General features: G+C 42.2%; 1 protein-coding gene across 1 annotated transcript in view; it reads right to left on the bottom strand.

Moving 5' to 3' along the window:
• Positions 1 to 25,831, bottom strand: part of LOC126214892 (ectopic P granules protein 5 homolog) — a 388,516-nt gene that overhangs the window by 109,647 nt on the left and 253,038 nt on the right. The window contains exons 27-30 of the mRNA XM_049941536.1: positions 18,946 to 19,149; positions 11,588 to 11,719; positions 6,469 to 6,720; positions 996 to 1,179 (exon numbers count right to left, since the gene is read on the bottom strand). Coding sequence (XP_049797493.1) covers positions 996 to 1,179; positions 6,469 to 6,720; positions 11,588 to 11,719; positions 18,946 to 19,149 — 772 coding nt within the window. The remainder of the gene's footprint in view (positions 1 to 995; positions 1,180 to 6,468; positions 6,721 to 11,587; positions 11,720 to 18,945; positions 19,150 to 25,831) is intronic.

Here is a 25,831-nt window from a genome sequence, read left to right as displayed (position 1 = left end):
TAATCACTTAGCTGTGTGATGTTTTTGTTTAATTCAACATGTTCATCAATTTTTGCTTTTTTCTGGGTGAGCACAAAGGATGATCTCTCAAAAATGTGTGCTTTGAAAGTATAATTTGTGAGTGTAGCATGTTGAAAAATAGCTCAATTACCTTGTACCCAGATACCAGTTTCAATTTTTTGATGAGTTTTTACTTGCTCTTACACATCTGTGATTTTTTTTAAGAACTGATGAAACTCATTACCACAAATTATTGTATAAACAGTGTACTGTACATTTAATTTATTTCACATAGATTTTATATGAAGTATCGGACAGGATTGGGACTTTTAATCATATATGCCAAGTACATGTGTTTTTGCTTGTATTTTGGGAAGTTTACAGATTTTCCTCGATTCGGTAGTTTCCTCATGTTTGCGTTTTTAAAGTCTGGACCACACAAAAATGTAAAACAGGAGTTTTACTGTATTCTATTTCCTCAGTTCTACAGGGTAAAGGAATGATCAATATACAGGGGTACAACAGGTATCAACATTTGAAGCAAAAACTCTAGTAAAATAGGGCTCTAAAATGCTTATCTTTAGAGCTATGAGCACTTCTTCATCTTTGATACTGTGAAATGAATCGCTTCTCCTGCAATCTCTTTGCTTTTCATATTTTGGGAGGAGATAGTGTGAACCAAAGCACATTTACCTAGTAAATGTGGGCTCTAAAACGCCAGCTTCAAGAACTATGAGGACTTGTTCAGTAGAAGAAATTTTTTTGTTTCAAATAATTGTTTCTGTTGTATCCTCGAATACTGGCCATTTTTCCTGGGTCACCCCAAAGCACTGAGGTAGGTTAGGGGCACGCAATTTAGCAAAATGGTGACCAATTGGAAAACTTGCTCCTGGCCATTAAGTCACACTAAATTATTATTATTATTATTATTATTATTATTATTATTGTAGATATTCTGGTGGACAGAATGTGGTGTATGATGACAAGAGACTCACATTGGTCGGAGAGCGCCCCCCTCTCCAGTTGCACGGAGCTGACGACAATGGCATGCCCCAGCATGGCGAGGAACGCTGTCAGTGGTTCCACATAGGCCCGGTACTTAGGGTACAGCCCATACAGGCCGTACTGCAGACGCTCTTTGGTGAAGTGCGAACCCAGTAGTGTCGCTGTCTCCCGTAGCTGCAATGAGTTAGCTGTGTAGCTTGAAGCATTTACAAGAAAATCACTAAAAAGTTCACAGTGTGGTTACAGTAACACACAGAAAATGACTGATGGCACTTGGTCCCATTAACATAGAGAGCAACTACTTCCAATGTAGTGGATTTGTGGTGTCATGATAAACCAGTTGTAGCCTTTATTGTTTTGTATTTATTTACCTTTTGAAAATAAAGAGTTGTTAAGAAGACTTTCAATACGGCAGATTTAGGCAGATGTGCGGGGGAGTGGGCCGGGTTCAACGTTTCACTGCAGCAGCCATGGGCACTGAGGCTACCACCTCCACAACTTATGCAATATAACAGAACATTGCAGAGTAACACTTGCAACTTCCCAAATGCATAGATAATATGATTAAGTATATATGTGTAGTATAAAAGTGCTCTATGGTCACTTTTTAGTTGTATTTTGTTTAAAGAAAAAATGCTGGCATGGCAGCAACTACTACTGTCTTTCTTCTGCTGGTGATCTTCCTGATAGCACATTAGGCAGAAGGTGGCCACATTTTTATTGCATATCTTATGATATTTAAACAATGTAAAATCCAGGATGTAATAGTGACAATATTATGAAAAGGATAGATTGCTACTCACCAAATATTGCCATTCTAGGTCACGGACAGGCACAACAAAAAACAAGCAAGCTCATGCCCAAAAGGCCTTCTTCTGGATTAGACCACATGCATGCGCACATTCACGCAAATGCAACTCACACACACAAGACCACTGTCTCTGGCTGCCGAGGCCAGCCAGCCACAGCCGTTATGTGTGTGCGAGTTGCACTTGCATGAATGTGTGCATGTATGTTATGTAATTCAGAAAGGCCTTTTGACCAACAGCTTATTTGGTTAGGAGTCTTTTTGTTGTACCTATTTGTGACTCAACCTGTTTTCTAAATTATTTTTCAGCAATTTGTCAGAGTGTTTGAATCAAGCCCGTTGTCTTAAAATGGTGATGCCACTGATCAGCTTCTGTTATTGCAGCCTTAAACGTATATTGCACAATCAATGCAAGCACCTGCCTTCACTTTAAATTTATGTTACAAAGTCTGGTATCATTTCTGAAGTATCCTATTGTTACAAAGCCAAGAAGGCATTAAAATTTTCTTTAATTTTCTTCTCATCTTATTAATGATAGACAGACAACTACTCCAGAATGAGATTTTCACTCTGCAGCGGAGTGTGCGCTGATATGAAACTTCCTGGCAGATAAAAACTGTATGCCGGACCGAGACTCGAATTCGGGACCTTTGTCTTTCGCGGGCAAGTGCTCTACCAACTGCGCTACCCAAGCACGACTCACACCCTGTCCCCACAGCTTTACTTCCACCAGTACCTCGTCTCCTACTTTCCAAACTTCACAGAAGCTCTCCTGCGAACCTTGCAGGACTAGCACTCCTGGAAGAAAGGATATTGCGGAGACATGGCTTAGCCACAGCCTAGGGGATGTTTCCAGAATGAGATTTTCACTCTGTAGTGAAGTGTGCACTGATATGAAACTATGAAACTTCCTGGCAGATAAAAATTGTGTGCCGGACCGAGACTCGAACTTGGGACCTTTGCCTTTCGCGGTCAAGTGCTGTGGGGATGGGGCGTGAGTCGTGCTTGGGTAGCTCAGTTGGTAGAGCACTTGCCCGCGAAAGGCAAAGGTCCTGAGTTCGAGTCTCGGTCTGGCACACAGTTTTAATCCGCCAGGAAGTTTCATATCAGCGCACACTCTGCTGCAGAGTGAAATTCTCATTCTGGAAACATCCCCTAAGCTGTGGCTAAGCCATGTCTCCGCAATATCCTTTCTTCCAGGAGTGCTAGTTCTGCAAGGTTCGCAGGAGAGCTTCTGTGAAGTTTGGAAAGTAGGAGACGAGGTACTGGCGGAAGTAAAGCTGCGGGGACAGGGCGTGAGTCGTGTTTGGGTAGCTCAGTTGGTAGAGCACTTGCCCGTGAAAGGCAAAGGTTGCGAGTTCGAGTCTCGGTCTGGCACACAGTTTTAATCTGCCAGGAAGTTTCAGACAACTACTAATTACACTGATATAACTGCATAGGTTTCCATGGCCAGAGTCACTCGACATAAAAGTTTTCTGAGTATGGTGCCGCGCCAAAATTGTAAAAAAACTACTGCTGCTGTAGAAAAACCACCGTTTCAGCCATGGTTGCAGTGGGTCTAGACCCAGAAGAAGGCCGCTGCAACTGTGACTGAAATGATGGTTTTGTTCTCCAGCAGCAGTAGCTTTTTTTTTTTAACATTATGATGCATCACCATACCCAGAAAACTTTTATGTCGACTAGTTACACTGATTTTGTCATTGATATAATCACACTTTCTCTATTTGCTTATTTTGTCCTTTACGTTTAAGACTTAAAAATCTAATACCACAAGGAAAGAGCGATTAAAGCAACAGCCAGTGATAGTGAGAAGATCCAGACATTCAATGTTGCAGACCTGTGGTCGTATTGGGATATTTAAAATTCAACTGTAAATGTTAACATAGTTCAATGAATAACACGTATCATCACATGGTATGCCGTGTTGAAAATGTTCAGTTTACTGTCAGTCTTAGTCACAAACAGACACACCTATTTCTTATTTGGAAGAAAAAACACACACACACACACTTGAAAATAATAAATAAACTACTGGCTGAAAAATGCTCCCGTGCATCTCCGTCTCACTGCTACTGTTTATGTATGTCTGCCTCCCACTGTCTCCTTTTCCTCCCATTGGCACTCTCTCCTGTCTGTTTCCCCCACTGTCACTATTTTAATCCCTTCCTCTCGCTCTTTCTTACTGCAGTCTCATTTTCCACCACTTTCACTGTCACCGTCTTTGTCCCACTCTTTTTCTCACCCACTGATGCTGCCTCTGTCTTCCTCGCTTACAGTCTACTGTCTCTCTCTCTTCAGCCACCACTCTCTCTTCTCCAAACATGTCCTTGGGGATCATTTGCTCAGGGTTTTGACACCTAGACCGGGAAACTTAATGCACGGGTATAGGGGATGGGGCAAAGTGAGCAAATTTTTTCGTGTAAAGTTCGCCAGTCTCTGTATGGTTTCCATTTATCTCTCTTTTTTATTTTCATTCTCTCCTCTCCCTTTGGCTCCCACTGTTACTGCCCTTATCTATTCATCTCTGTCTTTCACTGCCACTTTCTCTCTCTCACCATCACTGTCTCCTCCCCATTTCATTGTCACTGTTTCTCTGTTACTCTGTCTCAGCCCAAAAAATCGTGAATTATTTCCATACCAATATTTTTGGTGAGGAAGGTGGAATGAGGATTGATCCAGCTGACTCCCCACTTTTCTCTCAGAGCATATTCATCTTTTTTGTGCTCCAACAGGCTGCTTATATAAATGAATTACGTAATGCAACACAAGTTCCTTCAAAACTACTTTACAGAAAACTGCAAACATTTTTAGGCTACACCTACAGTATGCCAAAAAATGTAAGGTTTGATGTGCAAGTACAAAGAATTTTGCATGAAAAAATAATTTTTTGTAAGGTGCTTACACCATCAGATGGCATCACAGAAAATTTACAGGTCAAGGCAACCTGTATAGACATGAAATGCCTAGTAGACAGAGATAGCATATCATAAAAGTTTTATTGGTGAAAAAGTAGCAACTAAAACAGTTTGGCAACTGCAGAATCCTAGCCATGTTTTTAGTACATCAGTTAAGACTACATTTTCACTTCAGACAGGATATTACCTGCTTATTTTATGTGCACAAGTACAGTAACTTTGAACCACTGGATCTCAGTAATGGATAATGATACCATAAAATGCTTCAAAGTTCCCTAAGGTCATCATCTTTAGAAGCTATTTTAACAATTTGCTCTGAACAGAAATTATAGAAGAGACGCATCACAACAACTGGTACTTTTGGTGCCCAGCAATCATGGCTTTATTGGTATGAATCTTCATAATTGATACAGATTTTCAAAAGCAGGAAAATGTCATTTCTACAGAAATGTCCAAAGAATGTACAGTTAAAATTTGAGTCATTTGCTAAAGTTAATTTTTCGGATAATTGTGGCCCATAGTGCAAAATGGCAAAAAACTTGTTTGTGCATTAAGTGCAATACTTTTCAACCTCTGGATCTCGGTAATGGAATACTGAAAAAAGTTTCGAAGATAGACGAGAACATCATCTTAAGAACACATAGTAACAATTTCGACTACTTGTCATAAATAAAAATTACTGAAGTGCCGAACTCCACAATAGAAAGTTTTGGTAGCCCAAAAGTCATGGTTTTTTTAAGTTTTCTCAGAAGCCACCCGTGAACAAATGGAGCTTTTATAAACCAGTTTAGGTCCACCTTAGGCCATAGCTAATGCAAAGGAACCAATCAATCTACTGAACTTGCCTCATATGGAGGAAGGGTGTAGTGTTTAAATTTTGATCGTGTACTGTAGGATAACTACAATATGCATGTTCTTCCAATAAGTATACAAACGGTCGCTAGGAAAGGGCTATCCATAATACATGCCTCCTTATCTGTGTGAGCAGTAGAACCAGAGATACAACTCCCTGAAAAACTGCATTTTTGCCTGCAGCTTTCTGGATCATACTGGTACCGTGCACTGTCATGCATGAACTGATACTGTATTGAGAATGATATTACACCATGTTAGAAGATGTGAATGAATTTGTTGAAAAAGACACCATGAGGTAATACATGTCTAAAAATATTAAAGAAATTTATGGTGAATGGAAATTTGACTAAAGGGAATATGCATATGGATGAAAGTTATAAAAGACATGTAGAAAAATCACTAAAATATTGTAGAAAAGCATTTTCAGACAGTAAAACGCAGTAATCAGTTCTACATATGCTACACATGAAACGACTTTTATTGAATCTTCATTTGATTTAATGAACCCATAAAAATATTTAGTGTACTATATTTTTTTATTATTTTAAATCAACAAAAACATTGTGGCCTAAATTCTGGGAATTGTTTCAAGGATGATCATAACAACAAAATAAAATCTTTCAAGATCCAGAGGTACCACGACAAAGCAAAACAGTTGAGATGAAAAAATTCACTAGAGGAAGCCACAACCTTCTCGGGTGACGTGAGAACCAGCACTGAACTCATTACGGTTTGTGCGACACACCCCCGAGTAGAAAAATGCACCCCACACGAACTCTGCCCCGAGTGGTACTACTCCGGTAACTTACCGTGTCATATCTGGTCACTAATAACATCAGAAAACCACGGAAGGCTGTCACAGAACTAGGAGGCCCGGATACGCACCTCACTGTGAGACAGCGACCTCTGCTCCGTGGCGAAGCGGCGCGCCTCCTCCCGGACGGTGCCCGCCCCGAGGCCCGGCTTGAGACGGTCCGCGGCGGCTCCCACCGGCTGCAGCAGCGCATTGAGCAGGTCGAACCAGACGGAGGGTGCCAGCTGCTGTGTCTCCGAGGCACGCAGCACCAAGCTCAGTACCTCACCGTAGTGCTCGGGGAAGTCGAACAGCAGCATCAGGCGCAGGTGCTTGCGGAACACCTGCAGCACGAGCGAGATGTTGTAACAGCTCTCATTCGGTTACAGTCCTTCGGCAGCACCCGTGTAGACAGACTAAATTGTGGCAGTTCGTGTCGACCTGTTATGCAAACAACTCTTGTTTCAAATGCCCCGAAATGTTTCAGCGCCTTGTGTCATCGTCAGTGGATTCTTTTGCTAAGTTCCGTGAAATGCAAATATGTTGCTTTTGTTTCACACACAATCACACTCTATGAAGTCATACATAGGCAGACTACCAGCTACTCCACACAGTTAAAATAAGCACTGCTTAGAGGGCAATGAAACCATACAAGTTGGAAGTTTGACGGTTTGGGGATGTTATATTGATGATAAATCTCTTTACGAGCACTGTTGCTGCATTAATACTCATAGTTACTATAACTAAATCCAAAAAAGTCAGACTTAGTACTTCCTCGATCTCAGTGCCTTGTAATATCAGTGCATGGTGCCTTGCTATTTATTTTCCACTGTAGGCTGTGAACCAGAAGCATTGCCACATCCTGGAGTAGTGTCTGAAGGCACTTTAAGCACCAACAGTGTCATACTTACAGTTATCATTGCACCCGAGCGTAGCCCTGCTGCACTGCCTTCATTGCTAAATTCTGTTATCACTATGTGATAATCACAATGGACATAAAAAGTGTTTAGGCCTAATTTTGTAAAAATGATTATAGGCCTACTTATAACATGTTTGCATTTTACAGAACTAAATAAAAGTAGACAAAACGTGTGTGCATACCGTCTGCATAACAGCTCAACCTGATTTCCCATAATAGTTGTTATCTTTTAAATATGGCAACGCGAGTAACACACTGTGCGAGTGCAATAAATATGTTATGTCATGCCACAGAGATTAATACAGTAACAATGCTTTTCTAATGCTATGGGCGCCATGCAGATATTTAGTTTAGGATGTGTAGTAGATGGAAAAACTGGTATCCTCTGAAAATTCATACCATTCTTAATTAGGCACTGCACATTAAACTGTGCTTCAATGTAAAATATTTATTTTTCTTCCAAGAGGACCTTGCAGATTGGCCATCTTTGAATAGAAGATAACTACCTAGATATTAATTTTCTGGAGCAGTACAATGAACTTCTCAAAAAACTAAAAAAAAAAAAGTTCTCTGCAGAGCTGAATAATTCTGAGCATTATTATGGACAAAAATGTCCAGCTTTTCAACAGAGCTGCCTGCAGCTGTGTGCATGCTTGTACCGGGATCATGAGGTTACTGGTTCAATTCTCCTAAGACACAAGTTCCTTTTTCTTTACTTTCTATTGGAATTCGATATTTATTACCAAAACGAAATCCTAATCAGGAAATACAGTATCAAATCTTCTATTACAAATAGTATTTTTTATATTAAATTACTAATTGCATGAACATTTGAATACTCATTATAAATTAGAACCTGGTTCAAAAATGTGAATTATGTTAACGTTACATGAAAAATCATATATATTAATAATAGTTTTCCACCCTTTCACTGCTACAGATGTGCTCCCTGCATACCGTGCGGAGGGCAGCTTTTGTTACGGCTGTACTGATCGCCAAATGCTCATGCCAGTGCTGAGAGATGGTATTCTGGTTGATACAATATACCCATCACCCGATTTTTCAAAAACTACTAGGTGAAAAACAAATTGATTTACATGCACAATTAGCAGCTAAAAAGGGTAGATGTTACTTTTGTTACAAAATATGACTTAATATTTATTACTTACTACTTCAGTTTTGTAAAATGTTAATACTACTCCAGGGTTAGACCTGAGGCCCGTCCCAGCTGGCCGGCTGCAGCAGTCGTGGGACACACGATAGTCATGTTGCCAGTCCCTCCAGCCGATACTGCCAGTAGGTGAGCACTAATGATGCCACTGCTTCTTTATTCGAACAGTTTCTCATTTGGCCTCACGAGGTTGTGTGGACCTCATCACACACCTTCCTACCTCAGAAAATATCTGAGGAGATACCGGGAACCAAATCTGTGTCTTTCCGTATCGAAGTCATCAACACTAACTGTTGAGCTATGGAGGTTGTCATTTTAATTTAGTTATGAACTACTCTTTTCGCTGCAGCTTCACCCACGCCCACACTTGACACGTGTAATGCACATGTCTCAAACTCCTCCCCTCTCTCTGTAGCAGATGCGGAGTGATTATTTACTGTTGTTTGTAATTGTTAATGAAATATTGTCAACTGTCTCTGCAGCGCCATATCAAGAAAATGTGATTCCCGTGAAGCCAAGATCGTAGTGTAGAAATTATGAACTATTAACAGAGAGGATTATGCAAATCAAACAGCACACCTATGGGTAAACCATCCACCTTAAGAGTGGTAGTACCTAACACACACAATTGATTGTAATATGTATTTAACTCGAGACCTAGTTGGGGAGAAGACAAATCCACTGCGCAGTATTTAACAGACTGCCCCTGTAACTTATTTATCCTAACTGAAAATGCAAGATGCACAGGAATTCGGCATCTCCCGAACATGTCTACTTCCTTTCCCCCCTCTCTCTGGCTTTCTCCCCCCCCCCTCCCGGAATGCATTCTAATACTACCCACACAACATGTATGTCATGCAGGGCATCCTAGAGTACTCATTTCCAGACAGCAAGCAGCATGTGGACCAAATTTGGCTGAATTCAATCCAGTGGTTTAGAAGGAGATCCTGGACATACATACAGACAGGTGCACATAAATTCATTTATACATATAAACTAGCCTTTCCCCGCAGCTTTACTGATGTAAGTGTTCAAATGCATATACTGCACACATCTCCTCCTCCCCCTCTCTCTGGGCATCTCATCCTTCCCACACCTCTCTGTGAATATCCCCCACCCTCAACCCCCACCCCCAATCCATCTTGTCCTCAACTTTTTCTCTGATCCATCACCTCCTGTCCCTCTCTCTGAGTCTAGCCCCTCTTCCCCCATCTCTCTGTCCATCTCGTGCTCCCCCTCTCCCCTATCCATCTCCTCCTGCTCCCCTCTCCTTACACCACCTCCTCCGCACCACACCCAATCCATCTTCTCCCTCCTACGCTCCCCATCGATATCCTCCTCACCTCTCTAATCCTGCCTGTCTTCTCATCCCTCCTCTCTCCCTCCATACTGTTCTGGCCCCCTCCTCCTATCCATACTCTGGCCCTCTTCCTACAACTGCTCCTCACCACCTCTCTATATTTATCTCTTCCTTCCCCCTCTTCCAATCGATCACCTCTACCCCTCAACCTATCTACTCCTCCCACTCATCTCTGCCACCCCTGATGCACTCCCTCGTCCTGTCCCTCTCCTCTTGGGCCCCCTTTCTCTCTGCCCAACCCCTCCTGCACCCTTTCTCTCTGTCCGTCCCTTTCTGCCTACTCTCTCCCTATCCATCCCCTCTCTCTCAATATCCATCCTCACATGCCTCCCTGTTCTCTGCAATTCCCTCCTTTGTCCACCTCAAACTACCATCAGTCACGCCCATAGCCACATGCAGCCCCTGCAAAACAGCTCGATAAACCGAGGCTATACTGCAAGGCTATACTACTACTACAACACTTGTGTCGGATCGGGAAGCCTGCATTTCAGAGGCTTGAAAACAGCTTCTATTCCCCTGACATGTAGGCTACCCTTCAAAGCAAGGCAGATCCATACTACTCTAATACACTTGTCGTGCAAGACGGCCTGCACAGCAGGAAATTATATACACCAAAGTGCTGATATTAGTGAAGTTTGCTGTCTGTGTGCCATATTTGGCTGAAATCAAGCTGGGGATTTGGGAGAACATCCCAGATACACACACACACACACACACACACACACACACACACACACACACACACACACACACAATTTAAGAAAGAATTCACGTCTAGCAAGACTTGAGAAAGGAGCTTGTTATTTCTGATTATAAGACAGGAATGGTTTGCATGCATGCAGCTGTGGGGCGCTCTATTGGGAAGCTCAAAATTTATTGTATACAGTGTGGTCAGAAACAGTCTGAAAAGCTTATGCACCTGTTGCAGGGTAGGTTGTGCTGAGAAATAATTGTTAAAGAGTATTCAGTATGTTGTGCTATTTCCAAGCTAATTACCATTGAAGTCAGCCAGTAAGGCCATTGCACATGCAAATTCAGTCATGCTGCCAGATGTAATTAGTGTCATTGTTCTCATAGCGTAGATGATAGTGTATGTGACTGCTCAGCCTTTTGCTCAGGTTCAAACCTTATTACCGACCCACATCCGATTTTTGTATCACACTCTAGTCCAGTTTTAGCAAACCAAATGCATCATATGTTTGGTGACACGGTGTCTGGCAGGCCACTGAAATTTGTGCGCGCAACAGCCTGATTGGCTAACTTCAATGCTAATTAACTTGGAAATGGTACAATGTATCAAATTGCTTTCTTATCAATTATTTTAGCACAACCTATCCTGCAACCTCCTTACAAATGTTACAGACTGTTTCAGACCACCCTGTTTAACAGGACTCAGAAATATCTCTCTCTCTCTCTCTCTCTCTCTCTCTCTCTCTCTAGTTATTCTAATAAGTGCATTGTACTGCTTTAGGAAATTCACATTTGGGCACTGACCTGCAACTCCTGTAAGTGTGAAGACCGAAGAAGTCCAGTCTCTAAGACCATCTTGTTATTCCAGAAAAATGTTATAGGTCAAACAGGTAATCTACCATTTAAGGTACAATTTCTTTTTTCAAACTAATCACATATATATTCCATGAAAGCAATTTGCAGTGTATGTATTCCTGAAAGTCTGAAGTAAGAAAGAGGGAACGTCCACTACAAGGTGCTAGGAGGACCTCACAGAGTGTTGCTGGATGAGGCAGTGTGATGGGACAGTACCTCGTGCAGGATGAGCTTGTCGTCCTCTGGGCAGATGCCGGCCGCTGTCAGCGCCTTCCCAACCAACTCGATGAACTGCGATCTTTCACTGAGGCGCGGCTTGCGGGTCATCAGCCAGCGGGTAACATCGAACTGTCAACAAGAGAACAAGAATACATCACTCAAAACATGATTTCATCTGGGTCTCCCCAATTGAAAACTTTCAAAACTCAATTGTGTGTAAGGATAAAGAAAAGGCTGATTCTCCATATTCATGGTGTGTTCAAAATGTATCAAATCTTGTTCTTTCCTGCGTAGACCTATGAAGCGCATGAGACTTGCTTCAGTGGTGATATGGTAGGGGACATTCAAACGCAGTTGTGAACGTATTCCCACCATCAGAAAGCATCTGTCACTAGCAGTTCGCTAGCAGTCAACCAACGAGTGAGGATGTGTAGTTAGTGCTTGCCAGATTCCAATAAGTTGTAAAATGATGGAACAAACTGGGCAGCAATACTGCATCAGATTTTGGCAAATGCCTGTACTGAAGTTCAAACCATTTGTGAGAGCCAACAGGCTTTTGGGGATGATGAACTGGATAACTCACAGACAAAGAAGTGGTACAAATGCTTCAAAGATGGTTACATATCAATGGACAGCAAAACATGTCCAGGTGGATCCTCAACAAGGCAAAATCAGAATTGCATCAAGCAAATGGAGACTTTGGTCGCACAAGACCGTATTATCACAGTATGAGAACTTGCTAATGGGACAGGGCTAAGCATTGGAACAGTACACAAAATTTTGATTAATGTTTTGTACACGAGGAGTATTCCTGCAAAATTCATACTTAAACTGCTGACAATAGAGCAGAAGCAACACTATTTGAAATTCACTAGGGTTACTCCGGACAATGCAACCAATGATCCCAACTTTCTGACAAACCATAAACAGGCAATGAGATGTGTGTTTATGGGTATGACCCAGAAACAAAGATGCAGTCCAGTCATCAAAGTGGAAACATTCAATATTCTGGAGGGGGGGAAGGGGGGGGGGGGGGGAATTGATGCATGGCAAGCCCACAGCAATTTCAAAGTCATGTTGACCAATTTCTTCAATTCTCTTGCAATGGTGCATCACCAGAAGGCCAAAACATCACAAACAAATACCATCAGAAGGCCCTCTGTCATGCTGCATAGCACAAATGACAGGATCTATGGGCAACAAATATTGAAATTCTATACATCTGATTCAGACTTTCCTTGCAGAGCACAACATTCCTGTGGTATTCAGACTTAATAATCTCCCAACATTGCTCTGTGTGTGTTCCAGCTTTTTCCAAGCAGAAATTGCCTCTCAAAGGAACACAATTTGAGTCATCAGAAGACCTCAAGCAGAACGTGGAGATTAGGCTGATCGTAATTCCAAAAGATATGTTCCAAAAGTCTTCCCAACAATGGTGGTAACCCTGGCAGAGGCATGTGCATTAGCAAGGACAGTACTCTGAAGGTAATTAAGGTTCTGTATCACAAAATCAATAAACATATTTTTGAAAATCAAAGGTTTGATACTTTTTGAACGCACCTCACAAACAACTACATGATTACTCTGGAATTTACACTTTAGTGCCATGCAAAGGATTCAGTAAACCACTTTCAGACTATTTCTCTACTGTTCCACTGTCCGATGGAATGTGAGAAAATGAAGTCTCTAAATTTCCATGCAAGTTCTGATTTCTCTTATTTTATTATGATGGTCATTTTTCCATGTAGATGCCAGTGAATAGAATATTTTAGCATTTGGAGGAGAATGTTTGTGAATGAAATTTTCTGAAAAAGAACTCCTAGTAACAAAAAAACAGCTCTGTTTCAATGATAGCCACCTAACTCACTCATCATATCTGTGACATTACCTCCCTATTTCGTAATAATATAAAATGAGCAACCCTTCTCAGAACTTTTTCATCCTCCATGAATGCTGTCTGGTAAGAATCGTGTACCATGCAGCAATGCTCCACAAGAGGACAGACAAGTGTCATTTACGCAGTCTCTTCAGTAGATTTGTCGCACCTTCTAAGTGTCATGGCAATAAAACATGGTCCCTGGTGCACCTTTCTTGTAACATTTTTAAGCGATGATTCAAAATTATGTGGTTTGTAGCTGTAATATCTACACATCTAGTTGAATTGACACCCTTTAAATTTATGTGTTTTATTGTGTAACTGAAATTTAACAGAAAATATTTATACTTCTTTCAGGTCTCTTGCCTTTTCCCTATTACAGCATTTCAAGACAGCTGTCACTGGCTGAAACTGGTTATGATTGTGTCATAAAAAAGTTGTTCTACAAAGAATAAAATATAATATCTTTTAGGAAAACAATCAGCATGTCCTTAAACAGAATGATGTTTTTTTACAAAAGTTATGGCCAAACTTCCAGTAAACATAGAGGAAGAAAATGTGTTATATGGACACGGATTCAAAAATGCTTTATTTTTAATGTTACAGCCAAGTTTCTACAGGTCTTCAATGCACTGATGACGGGAAACGCACAGGAAAAGAATATATCAGCACAGTATGAAACACTTTCCTAAATGAAATATCCAAAATGCCCTCCATCAGCAAGGACATATGCATCAACCCTTCGTCAGACTGAATTCCTGATGGGCTGATGTATCCCTGGAGAATTCCATGTTGTTTTACAGCTCTCCACAAACAGGATGATGACACTGCACATCTTGTCCCAGGGTTCCATTATCAAGAGCTTTCAAATGTGCTCACAATTAAAAGTCTAGTGGATTTAGATCCAGAGGGTTTGGAGGCCAAGGAATTGGTCCACATCCACTTATCCACCTGTAATGGAATCTGTTATTTAGAAGCCTACAAACAGAGCTCCATCGAGCATGAAGTAAATATTTTGTCACACTCATAAAAGCACGTTCTCTACCAGAACATGTAGAGTATTCTCTAAGCAAGCATGGCAAGTTTTTCCATTGAGCCTGGGTGTAAGCTAAAAGTTATCAACAACGCTGGCCCAAACATTGACAGGATTACAACATACTGTCCAGTCTTACCAAACTTAACTGAGAGGGTATTTTGTACAACTCATATAAGAAAACACTGCCTGTAGTGCTGGCATATTCTGCTGTATATGCTTCCCATCATTAACATAATTATGAAGAGAAGTAGAAAAAGAGATCTAACATAGAAATAAAGTGTTTCAAGATCAATGTCCATGTAACACATTTTCTTCCTCCAGGTGGGAGGAATATTTGCTGAAAGCTTGCCCAACCTTTTTGTTACACACTGTGTACATTGCCTGACAAAAAAATTGGAGCATTCAGAAGACATGGTTACGTGCCAATGTAACTGAATAAAAACAGAAAGCATAGTCAGATGCGTAAATGACAATTCTCTGTACCACATACAATGATCACGAGAGTGCATTAATGTTGTTTGTGTTTAGTTTTGTTACCAGGCCTGGTAGAGCATATACAGGGTCTGTTCAAAAAATTCCATAACATTCATAATTTCAAGCCAATGGTGTGTTGGGGTGGAATGTGGTTGGTATCCCTGTTTACGCATGTGTTTAATGTGTAACTGTTTGAAGTTACTAAATGATGCAGGAAGCCTATGGTTATTAGTGCTTATGCCGTACTTGGTGTTATGAATAGTTCACACAGTTTAAAAGTGGCCGTACAGAAGTTAAAGATGACCCTCCTTCAAGACGCCCTTCTCCTTCAGGATGCCCTTTGATGTCTACCGGCGACGCTCATGTCAGGAGCATCAACGAAACTGTGCATGGCAGTGAGGACTGACTGTCTGAGAGACAGAAGAAGAATGTAACATTTCAGTTGGATCACGTCATGAAATCCTGACACAGCACCTTGGAATGCAACGTGTTGCTGCCAAGTTTGTACCACGATTCATGTGGCAACCGGAAAGACCTTCATCTCACAACCCGTGAAGAGCTTTTGGATCATGCAAGTGATAACGAGATGTTCCTTAAGAGAATCATAACTGGTGATGAGACGTGGTCTGGGGTTCTGATTTTGAGACCAAGGTTCATACTTCACAATAGCTCAGGAAAGGTTCTCCAATACCAAAAAAGTCTCATCAGGTCAGATCAAATGTCAAATCTGTGCTCATAATTTTCTTTGACTTTGAAGGATTAACTCATCATGAATTTATGCCACAGGGGCAAACTGTTAATCAGTGGTACTACGAGTACGTGTTGTGATGTCTCGAGAAAATGTGAAAAGGAAATGGCCTGAAATGTGACGAGACAATTCATGGCTTTCGCATCACGATTAACGCACCCACACATTCATCCCTGTGGGTGCGTGACACTTGCACAAAAAACGAGATCAGTGTGCTGCCTCATCCTCCATATTCTGGAGACCTGGCCACCGTGGACTTTTTTTTTTATTTCCAAAATTGAAAACTGTGCTGAAGGGATGAAAGGCAAGAAGATCTCATCCCAGGGCTCAATCTGAGAAACTCATATCTTGGCAGAGTAGTGTACTGAGGCATTCAAGGCCTGGGTGATACTGGGTGATGAGGGAAGTGCTTCTTACTATTGGAAGGAGGAACGATATTAGTCAGAGGGTGAGAGGAGGCAGTACCAAGTCCTGGCAGTCAATGTAATAATTGCCAGTGTCATCAATGAATGAGAGTCTTATAATGACGAGGAAGAGCCGAGCGATAACAAGTTTGCCGTAAAAGCACCATCTGTAAATAAGCTTTTCACTGTCATCAGATGGCAGTGAAGGGGTTAGAACAAAAAGAACAACGTGATGGTGCCCATCTGTTGCCTTTAGAATGTTTGTGAGAATAAGCAGAAAAAAGAATGATTGAGTCTCAATTTTGAAACACAAACAAATTCTGGACTTACTTTCCTCAAAGCAGGCCTATTTTATAGCACTTCTGAATTTTCAAACTAGGCTGTGGTCAGTTCTCTGTGTTATTTGTAAGATATATGTGGAACAAAATACATGTGTCCAGGTCTGTGCTTAATTTAATGTTTCTTTGGTTCATATTCCTATTAACACTGGAACATTTTGTTTCTGAAAATGTAAAATCAGCATACACTAGGTGGTTGTTGTTGTTGTTGTTGTTGTTATCTCCATACTGGTTTGATGAAATTTACCACACTAGTCTATGGTGTGCAAGCCTCTTCATCTCTACCTAACTAATGCAACCTACATCCTTCTGAACCTGATTAATGTACTCAAGCCTTGGTCTCCCCTACAGTTTTTACCATCCACACTTCCCTCCACTAACAAAATTACAATTGAAATTTCCTGGCAGATTAAAACTGTGTGCCGAACCAAGACTCGAACTCGAGACCTTTGCGTTTTGCAGGCAAGTGCTCTACCATCTGAGCTCCCCAAGCACGCCTCACGGCCCCATCCTCACAGCTTTACTTCCGCCAGTACCTCGTCTCCTACCTTCCAAACTTCACAGAAGCTCTCCTGTGAACCTTGCAGAACTAGCACTCCTGGAAGGAAGGATACTGCAGAGAGATGGCTTATCCACAGCCTGGGGGATGTTTCCAGAATGAGATTTTCACTCTGCAGCTGAGTGTGCGCTGATATGAAACTTCCTGGCAGATTAAAACTGTGTGCCAGACTAAGACTCGAACTAGGAACCTTTGCCTTTACCTTCCCCTTTGCCTTTGCAAAGGTCCTGAGTTCGAGTCTTGGTCTGGCACACAGTTTTAATCTGCCAGGAAGTTTCATATCAGTTCAGACTCAGTTCCAGACTGAAAATCTCATTCCAGAAATTTACAATTCCTTGGCGTCCCTACCAAAAGATCCCCGCTTTTAGTTTGGTTGTACCACAAATTTCTTTTTTCCTCAATTTGGTTCAGTAGCTGCTCATCAGTTACCTAATCCACCCACCTAATCCTCACCATTCTTCTGCAGCACCACATCTCATAATATTCTTTTCTCCTCTTGTCTGAAGTTTTTGTCTCCCATTTTTCAGCTCAGGACAAGACTACACTCCACACAAATATCTCCTGAGAAAACTCCCTAATATTTTATTTATGTTCAATGGTAACAAATTTTTCTTCTTCAGTAATGATTTTCTTGCTATTGCCAATCTGCAGTTTATATTCTCACTCCTGCACCCAACATCAGTTATTTTGTTACCAAAATAGTAAAACTCATCTACTACTTCTGTTTTACTCTCATTTTACTTTTGTTGATATTCATCTTATAAGCCTTTTCAAGACAGTAGCCATTTTATTCAACTGTTCTTCCAAGTCCTTTGCTATCTCTGACACAATTGCAAAGTCACTGACAACTGTCAGAGTTTTAATTACTTGTCGTTAAACTTTAATTCCATTTCAAAATTCCTCCTTTGTTTTATTCCCTGCTTGCTCTATGTACAACAAGCTTTTCACATTCCTTCTCAACTGCTGCTTCCCGTTTTTGTTGTTCGACTCTTACACTGCACTCCAGTTACTCCATAAGTTGTATGTAACCTTTTACTATCTGTGTTTTAGCTCCAGGTAGTGCAGCGTATCACTTCAATGAGGTGATATGATGCACAAGCGCTTTTCAAGTTGACAAATGATGATCACTACTGTACAAAGTTTATTTACATAACCAATTAGGTGTATACTGTTTGGACGTATGTTTTATTTACATGCACGTATCACAAAATGGATGGGAGCTGTGTATCTGCAAGCCAGGATGACGATAAACATTGTAACGTGTTGGGGGAACTTGCTGGTAAGGCAGTTTATTCTGTGTTGTTGGCTCGTGCCTTGGAGATAAGGTGCAAGCCACAGACGACGAATAGTTGTGACAATGCCTGTGACATCACAGGGCCAAGAGAGAACTTGTTATCATTCGCTCAATTGGAATCTGTAAAATAACACAGTATATTTGTGGACTTAGTCATATTCAATGTAATTGTGATGTTCCAAATGTTAAAACAATTTTTTAATTAATGGACACTGTACAAAAGAGTACAGTATATGACACATTCATTACCAGAAGCATCATATTTATTTTGAGGATAGGATCTTCCATTTGCACTCTTAACTTCCAGCAGGAACTGTGGCACTTCGAGAAACAAAGTTTGATCAGAAGAGGTTGGCGAGTGTACTGAAACAGCAGGGTGAGTAAGACTGAATAATAGGAAGTCTCAGCTCCTGATCAGACTTTACTTTAGTACTTAATATCGCAGTAAAGGGCCAGCGCAACATTGCACCTGCTTCCGTTAAGTCTTTCAAAGAGGGTGATCCAGTCAACGCTGTCAAAATTTTGCTATGCGCCTACAAATGGTATAAATGTAGGTTCACCTTTCTTCAACCTGTCTTAAAAGATAAAGTCGTTAGACACGAATAATCAATCAGAGGCCAGGTTACCTTCGACAGCAGGACAAAGCACAGGTCGACGGGCTGCTGGGCCTGTGCTGCGGTCTCCACCACAGTCTGGTACATCTGCAGGAAGGTGGTGGTGGATGCGGCAGACGGCGTGAAATGTGGGCCCAGGATCCCGGCGAGGCGGGGCTGCTCCAGCAGGGTCGCCAGCAGGCGACAGCCCTGGCTCTCGTCACCACTCACAAACACCTGGGAGAAAGAACAGGACACTGCTTTACTGTGCACATACTCAGAGTAATGATTCTGATATTCTTTTCTTTCTGCAGACTGTAACACTACTCCCATTCTTGCGGTATTCAAAATGTTAATTGAATGGTCACAAAATTTTATCACTCGAATTTACAGGCATATTAAAATTGTGTGCCAGACTTGGACTCAAACCTGGGACCTCTGCGTTTTGCAGGCAAATGCACTGCCGACTGAGCTATCTGAACACGACTCGTGACCCATCCTCACAACTTCAAATTGGCACGCACTCCACTGCACAGTAAATATTCATTCTGGATTTAATCACAATCATCAGAATTTTTAAATTGGGAATAAAGAAGTTATATACTGGGTGGTTATAATTAAACTAATGGTGCTCCAAATGCTGCAGTCTGGGTTGTGTATTTTGAAAGACACTGAAACATTTTGTAGGCACATTCATTAATCAGTATGCTAACAGGCAATGCTGAAATAAATAGTTCCACTTTCTGCAAGCAGGTGAAAAGAAGGTGCTGTAAGCAGTCGGAATGTGAAATGTTTCTTGTTTTGACATCAGTATGCTGTCTGTTACTTGGCAATGCCTACTGATTTCTTTTATGAAGTGATTCTTGACATAAAGGGTTAAAAAGGGTTGAAGTTTTCCATTCAAACACAATGGCTATTGAGAAGAAAGACAGTGCACTGCTGGTAAAGCTGTTTTATACGAACGGCTGCAATAGTAGTGCTACATTGTAGGAACATTGCTGGCAGAAACAGCTCTGAAGAGACCCTATGTCAATAAATAACATGATCAATAAATCTGAAGACCAAGGTGAATTAGATTGTGCAGCAGGGAGAGAGAGACAACCCATTTGCAAGGCAACTGTTGATGAAGCTGCTGTAGCTCAAGCTGTGTCATGGCAATTCTCTCTTCTCTGGTCAACACTTAAAAGATTCTGCAGTGCATTTTAGATTGGTATCCATACAAGATTCAGAATATGCACCGAATAAAGCATCAAAATAGCCTAGAACACCATGACTTTGTCCTTTGTGTTTTCGCATGCATGGAAACGAATGACATGTGGGTGGGGAATATTTGTTGGATGGACGAGACACATTTTACCCTGCGCATTGCCGTCAAAGCACAGAACTGTCACACATGGGGTTCTACTCTGCCATATGTTGTGCTGGAACTCTCGCAAAACTCAGCTTATGTGACTGTGTGGTGTGTTTGCACAAGCTCCTTCATTCTCAGGCTGTTTTTCTTCAAGGAAATGACACCTCAGGGTTATAATGACCTCCTTGTGCAACATCTGATTCCAACTTTGCAAGAAAGTGTCCACACCACTATTTTCATGCAAGATGGGGAGACACCACATGTTGCTTGTCAAGCGAAGGGTTTGCTTCAAGAAACCTTTGGTAAGAACTGTATCATTTCTATGCCATTTCAAGATCCACGTGACTTCTGGTTGTTGGGATATCAGAAATACTGTGTCTATCAAGGCTGTATCCAGACTCTTCCAGATCAGATGAATAGCATACAATGCTGCGAGCAACTGTCGACCACACTGTGTTATGGATGCAGCACGTTGCTCCATCACTGAGCATAATGTGTTGTACAAAAGTGTTATCACAGTCAATAGCATCAGAAAATGTCACATATTTCCATTTGTCATCGTCACGTAGAGCCTGTAACAGTTGTAACTCATACAGCTTCATAACCAGCTGGCATCTCAAAACATCGAAATAAGTGTCCAAGGAATAGAAAAGCAACTGGAATCACACAACAGAGGAAAGTCCACTGGACCTGAAGGGATACCAATTCGATTCTACACAGAGTACGCGAAAGAACTTGCCCCCCTTCTAACAGCCGTGTACCACAAGTCTCTAGAGGAGCGGAAGGTTCCAAATGATTGGAAAAGAGCATAGGTAGTCACAGTCTTCAAGAAGGGTCGTCGAGCAGATGCGCAAAACCATAGACCTATATCTCTGACGTCGATCTGTTGTAGAATTTTAGAACATAATTTTTGCTCGAGTATCATGTCATTTTTGGAAACCCAGAATCTACTATGTAGGAATCAACATGGATTCTGGAAACAGCAATCGTGTGAGACCCAACTCGCTTTATTTGTTCATGAGACCCTAAAAATATAAGATACAGGCTCCGAGGTAGATGCTATTTTTCTTGACTTCCGGAAGGCGTTCGATACTGTTCCGCACTGTCGCCTGATAAACAAAGTAAGAGCCTATGGAATATCGGACCAGCTTTGTGGCTGGATTGAAGAGTTTTTAGCAAACAGAACACAGCATGTTGTTATCAATGGAGAGACATCTACAGACGTTAAAGTAACCTCTGGCGTGCCACAGGGGAGTGTTATGGGACCATTGCTTTTCACAATATACACTCCTGGAAATGGAAAAAAGAACACATTGACACCGGTGTGTCAGACCCACCATACTTGCTCCGGACACTGCGAGAGGGCTGTACAAGCAATGATCACACGCACGGCACAGCGGACACACCAGGAACCGCGGTGTTGGCCGTCGAATGGCGCTAGCTGCGCAGCATTTGTGCACCGCCGCCGTCAGTGTCAGCCAGTTTGCCGTGGCATACGGAGCTCCATCGCAGTCTTTAACACTGGTAGCATGCCGCGACAGCGTGGACGTGAACCGTATGTGCAGTTGACGGACTTTGAGCGAGGGCATATAGTGGGCATGCGGGAGGCCGGGTGGACGTACCGCCGAATTGCTCAACACGTGGGGCGTGAGGTCTCCACAGTACATCGATGTTGTCGCCAGTGGTCGGCGGAAGGTGCATGTGCCCGTCGACCTGGGACCGGACCGCAGCGACACACGGATGCACGCCAAGACCGTAGGATCCTACGCAGTGCCGTAGGGGACCGCACCGCCACTTCCCAGCAAATTAGGGACACTGTTGCTCCTGGGGTATCGGCGAGGACCATTCGCAACCGTCTCCATGAAGCTGGGCTACGGTCCCGCACACCGTTAGGCCGTCTTCCGCTCACGCCCCAACATCGTGCAGCCCGCCTCCAGTGGTGTCGCGACAGGCGTGAATGGAGGGACGAATGGAGACGTGTCGTCTTCAGCGATGAGAGTCGCTTCTGCCTTGGTGCCAATGATGGTCGTATGCGTGTTTGGCGCCGTGCAGGTGAGCGCCACAATCAGGACTGCATACGACCGAGGCACACAGGGCCAACACCCGGCATCATGGTGTGGGGAGCGATCTCCTACACTGGCCGTACACCACTGGTGATCGTCGAGGGGACACTGAATAGTGCACGGTACATCCAAACCGTCATCGAACCCATCGTTCTACCATTCCTAGACCGGCAAGGGAACTTGCTGTTCCAACAGGACAATGCACGTCTGCATGTATCCCGTGCCACCCAACGTGCTCTAGAAGGTGTAAGTCAACTGCCCTGGCCAGCAAGATCTCCGGATCTGTCCCCCATTGAGCATGTTTGGGACTGGATGAAGCGTCGTCTCACGCGGTCTGCACGTCCAGCACGAACGCTGGTCCAACTGAGGCGCCAGGTGGAAATGGCATGGCAAGCCGTTCCACAGGACTACATCCAGCATCTCTACGATCGTCTCCATGGGAGAATAGCAGCCTGCATTGCTGCGAAAGGTGGATATACACTGTACTAGTGCCGACATTGTGCATGCTCTGTTGCCTGTGTCTATGTGCCTGTGGTTCTGTCAGTGTGATCATGTGATGTATCTGACCCCAGGAATGTGTCAATAAAGTTTCCCCTTCCTGGGACAATGAATTCACGGTGTTCTTATTTCAATTTCCAGGAGTGTATATAAATGACCTAGTAGATAGTGTCGGAAGTTCCATGCGGCTTTTCGCGGATGATGCTGTAGTATACAGAGAAGTTGCAGCATTAGAATATTGTAGCGAAATGCAGGAAGATATGCAGCGGATAGGCACTTGGTGCAGGGAGTGGCAACTGACCCTTAATACAGACAAATGTAATGTATTGCGAATACATAGAAAGAAGGATCCTTTATTGTATGATTATATGATAGCGGAACAAACACTGGTAGCAGTTACTTCTGTAAAATATCTGGGAGTATGCGTGTGGAACGATTTGAAGTGGAATGATCATATAAAATTAATTGTTGGTAAGGCGGGTACCAGGTTGAGATTCATTGGGAGAGTCCTTAGAAAATGTAGTCCATCAACAAAGGAGGTGGCTTACAAAACACTCGTTCGACCTATACTTGAGTATTGCTCATCAGTGTGGGATCCGTACCAGATCGGGTTGACGGAGGAGATAGAGAGGATCCAAAGAAGAGCAGCGTGTTTCGTCACAGGGTTATTTGGTAAGCGTGATAGCGTTACGGAGATGTTTAACAAACTCAAGTGGCAGACTCTGCAAGAGAGGCGTTCTGCATCGCGGTGTAGCTTGCTCGCCAGGTTTCGAGAGGGTGCGTTTCTGGATGAGGTATCGAATATATTGCTTCCCCCTACTTATACCTTCTGAGGAGATCACGAAAGTAAAATTAGAGAGATTAGAGTGCGCACGGAGGCTTTCAGACAGTCGTTCTTCCCGCGAACCATACGCGACTGGAACAGGAAAGGGAGGTAATGACAGTGGCACGTAAAGTGCCCTCCGCCACACACCGTTGGGTGGCTTGCGGAGTATAAATGTAGATGTAGATGTAGGTGTAGAACATGTAAAACTGTTGTAGGCAGTTATAACTCCCAAATGGCATGACGAGTTGATGTTGTAGGACTGCAATGGAAATCAGTTTGAACTCGGGCGACATTTTCTTCCAAAACATGAGGGTGGCCAGGACTCTTTACTTTACACATAAATCCTTTGTCTACACTGTCATACCAACTGTGAATGGTCCATCTGTTCGGAGGATCAGTTTGGCACCTCAAACTGAAACATTTCTGCACTGTAATCACAAACTCAAGAACACAAAATGATATTTGCAGTGGAGTAGCTGTTTCACAATATATGATGGTAACCTAGCAAACGGAAGACAACCGACATCTAGCAGCAATGAATATAAACTAGACACTGTATTTGTTCCTCCAATAACTGTGCCGAGGTGCAGGGATTGATAGTTCTGACAACAAAATACGTATATTCTTTTTGAAACACCCTATATGACCTTCCTGATTTCCTGAAATACTTTGCCTCGGGAATGTTGCTTCATAAGGATCAGCATTATTCAGACATCATTGCAGCGCTTCATTTATATTGATCACACTTTTCCATTTGAAAAATTTCATAAAGGAAGAGTAGTACTCTATGTTCATCATTAATGGTGCCAAGGTTCTCAGGGGAGAAATCCAATCAATCATTCAAGAAACGCAGTTTAAGTGATGTGTTACACAACATAGAGAGATATGATCTCTGTAGTTCTTGTAGCCATGACAAGCTTAATGCATGTGGAAGATGAAGAAAATTTTGTAATGTTTTTAACAACTATTTAAAAGATCGTATCACATTACTCTACTGAACATAACTACAAAATCTACAAAGCAGATGTTCCTTTTGCAAACTTGTACAAGTAGACAGACAGAGGATTTCAGTGCACTTACAAAGCCTCGATCTTTACCTGCAGCTGGGTTCAGTGCTGTTGACAATGCAACAGAAACCGCTCGTCGCATTTGCCTCTAGATATGACTTTATTCTTTCTGTCATTACACACAAGGGTCACTCCAAAAGAAATGCAATTTTTTTTTTCAAATATTCAACTTTTGTTTCCATTACACACAAAGATCACTTCAAAAGAAATGCAAAATTTTTTTCAAATATTCAACTTTTGTTCAACATCTTTGCTATTCACATAGTCATAGAAACATTCTTCCTGCTTGTATTTAAATTTATTTCAACCTTCAAATAACTTACAGAAATGCAGCCAGGTGAAATTATCAACATTCGATATTCTGACACGAGCACGCACTATCATTTTCAAGGCAAAACTGCAGCAGGTATGCATTGTGCAAGGGATTTTAAAACCTCTGTTTGTAGAGCAAAGGCAGTGCTACATTGTTTTGGACATGGTGGTTTATATCCAAGAGATCCAGTGTTTACTCTCTGATTCAACATATTGCAAGACTGGTGCAGACCCCACTAAAGAATGTTGAGAGAAAGACTAATGGCCTCCTGAAGAAAAGTTCCTTGTCATAGAAGACATCAAGAGTCTTAATTTTCATTGCACTGTTCCTCGTAAGTTATATGGCCTTCTGAAGTACCACACGGAAGGGGTTCCTCTTATTGTTAGACCAACTGTGAGTAATATTGGTGCCCTGAAATATTGTGTAACAGAACACCTTGCTACTCTGTTGAACCTAATAGTACGTCAGTGTGAGCACAGCACTATGAACATGGCAATTCAATACGTCGATTAGAGGGAATGCGTTTGAATGACTTTGAAATTCTGGTAATTTTGATACACTCTCTCTCTTCACTCGCATTCCTCTGTCTCATTTGTTATGGTTAATTGAGGTTAGGTTTGGTGTTAAATTAGCAAACCTATTCTGACATGTATCGATTTCCCCTTACTTTTTATTTAATAACCAGTACTATGAGCAGACAGATGGAGTTGAGATGGGCAGCCTGTTGTCACCTATTATTGCAATCTGTTTGTGGAAGACTTCGAGGGACGTGCTTTGGACTTGGCAGCTTCCCTTCCTTGA

Source organism: Schistocerca nitens, chromosome 12 (genome assembly GCF_023898315.1).
Source record: "Schistocerca nitens isolate TAMUIC-IGC-003100 chromosome 12, iqSchNite1.1, whole genome shotgun sequence".
Lineage (NCBI taxonomy): Eukaryota > Metazoa > Arthropoda > Insecta > Orthoptera > Acrididae > Schistocerca > Schistocerca nitens.
Note: the sequence above shows the minus strand (reverse complement) of the source record. Positions and strands in the feature narration are given on the sequence as shown.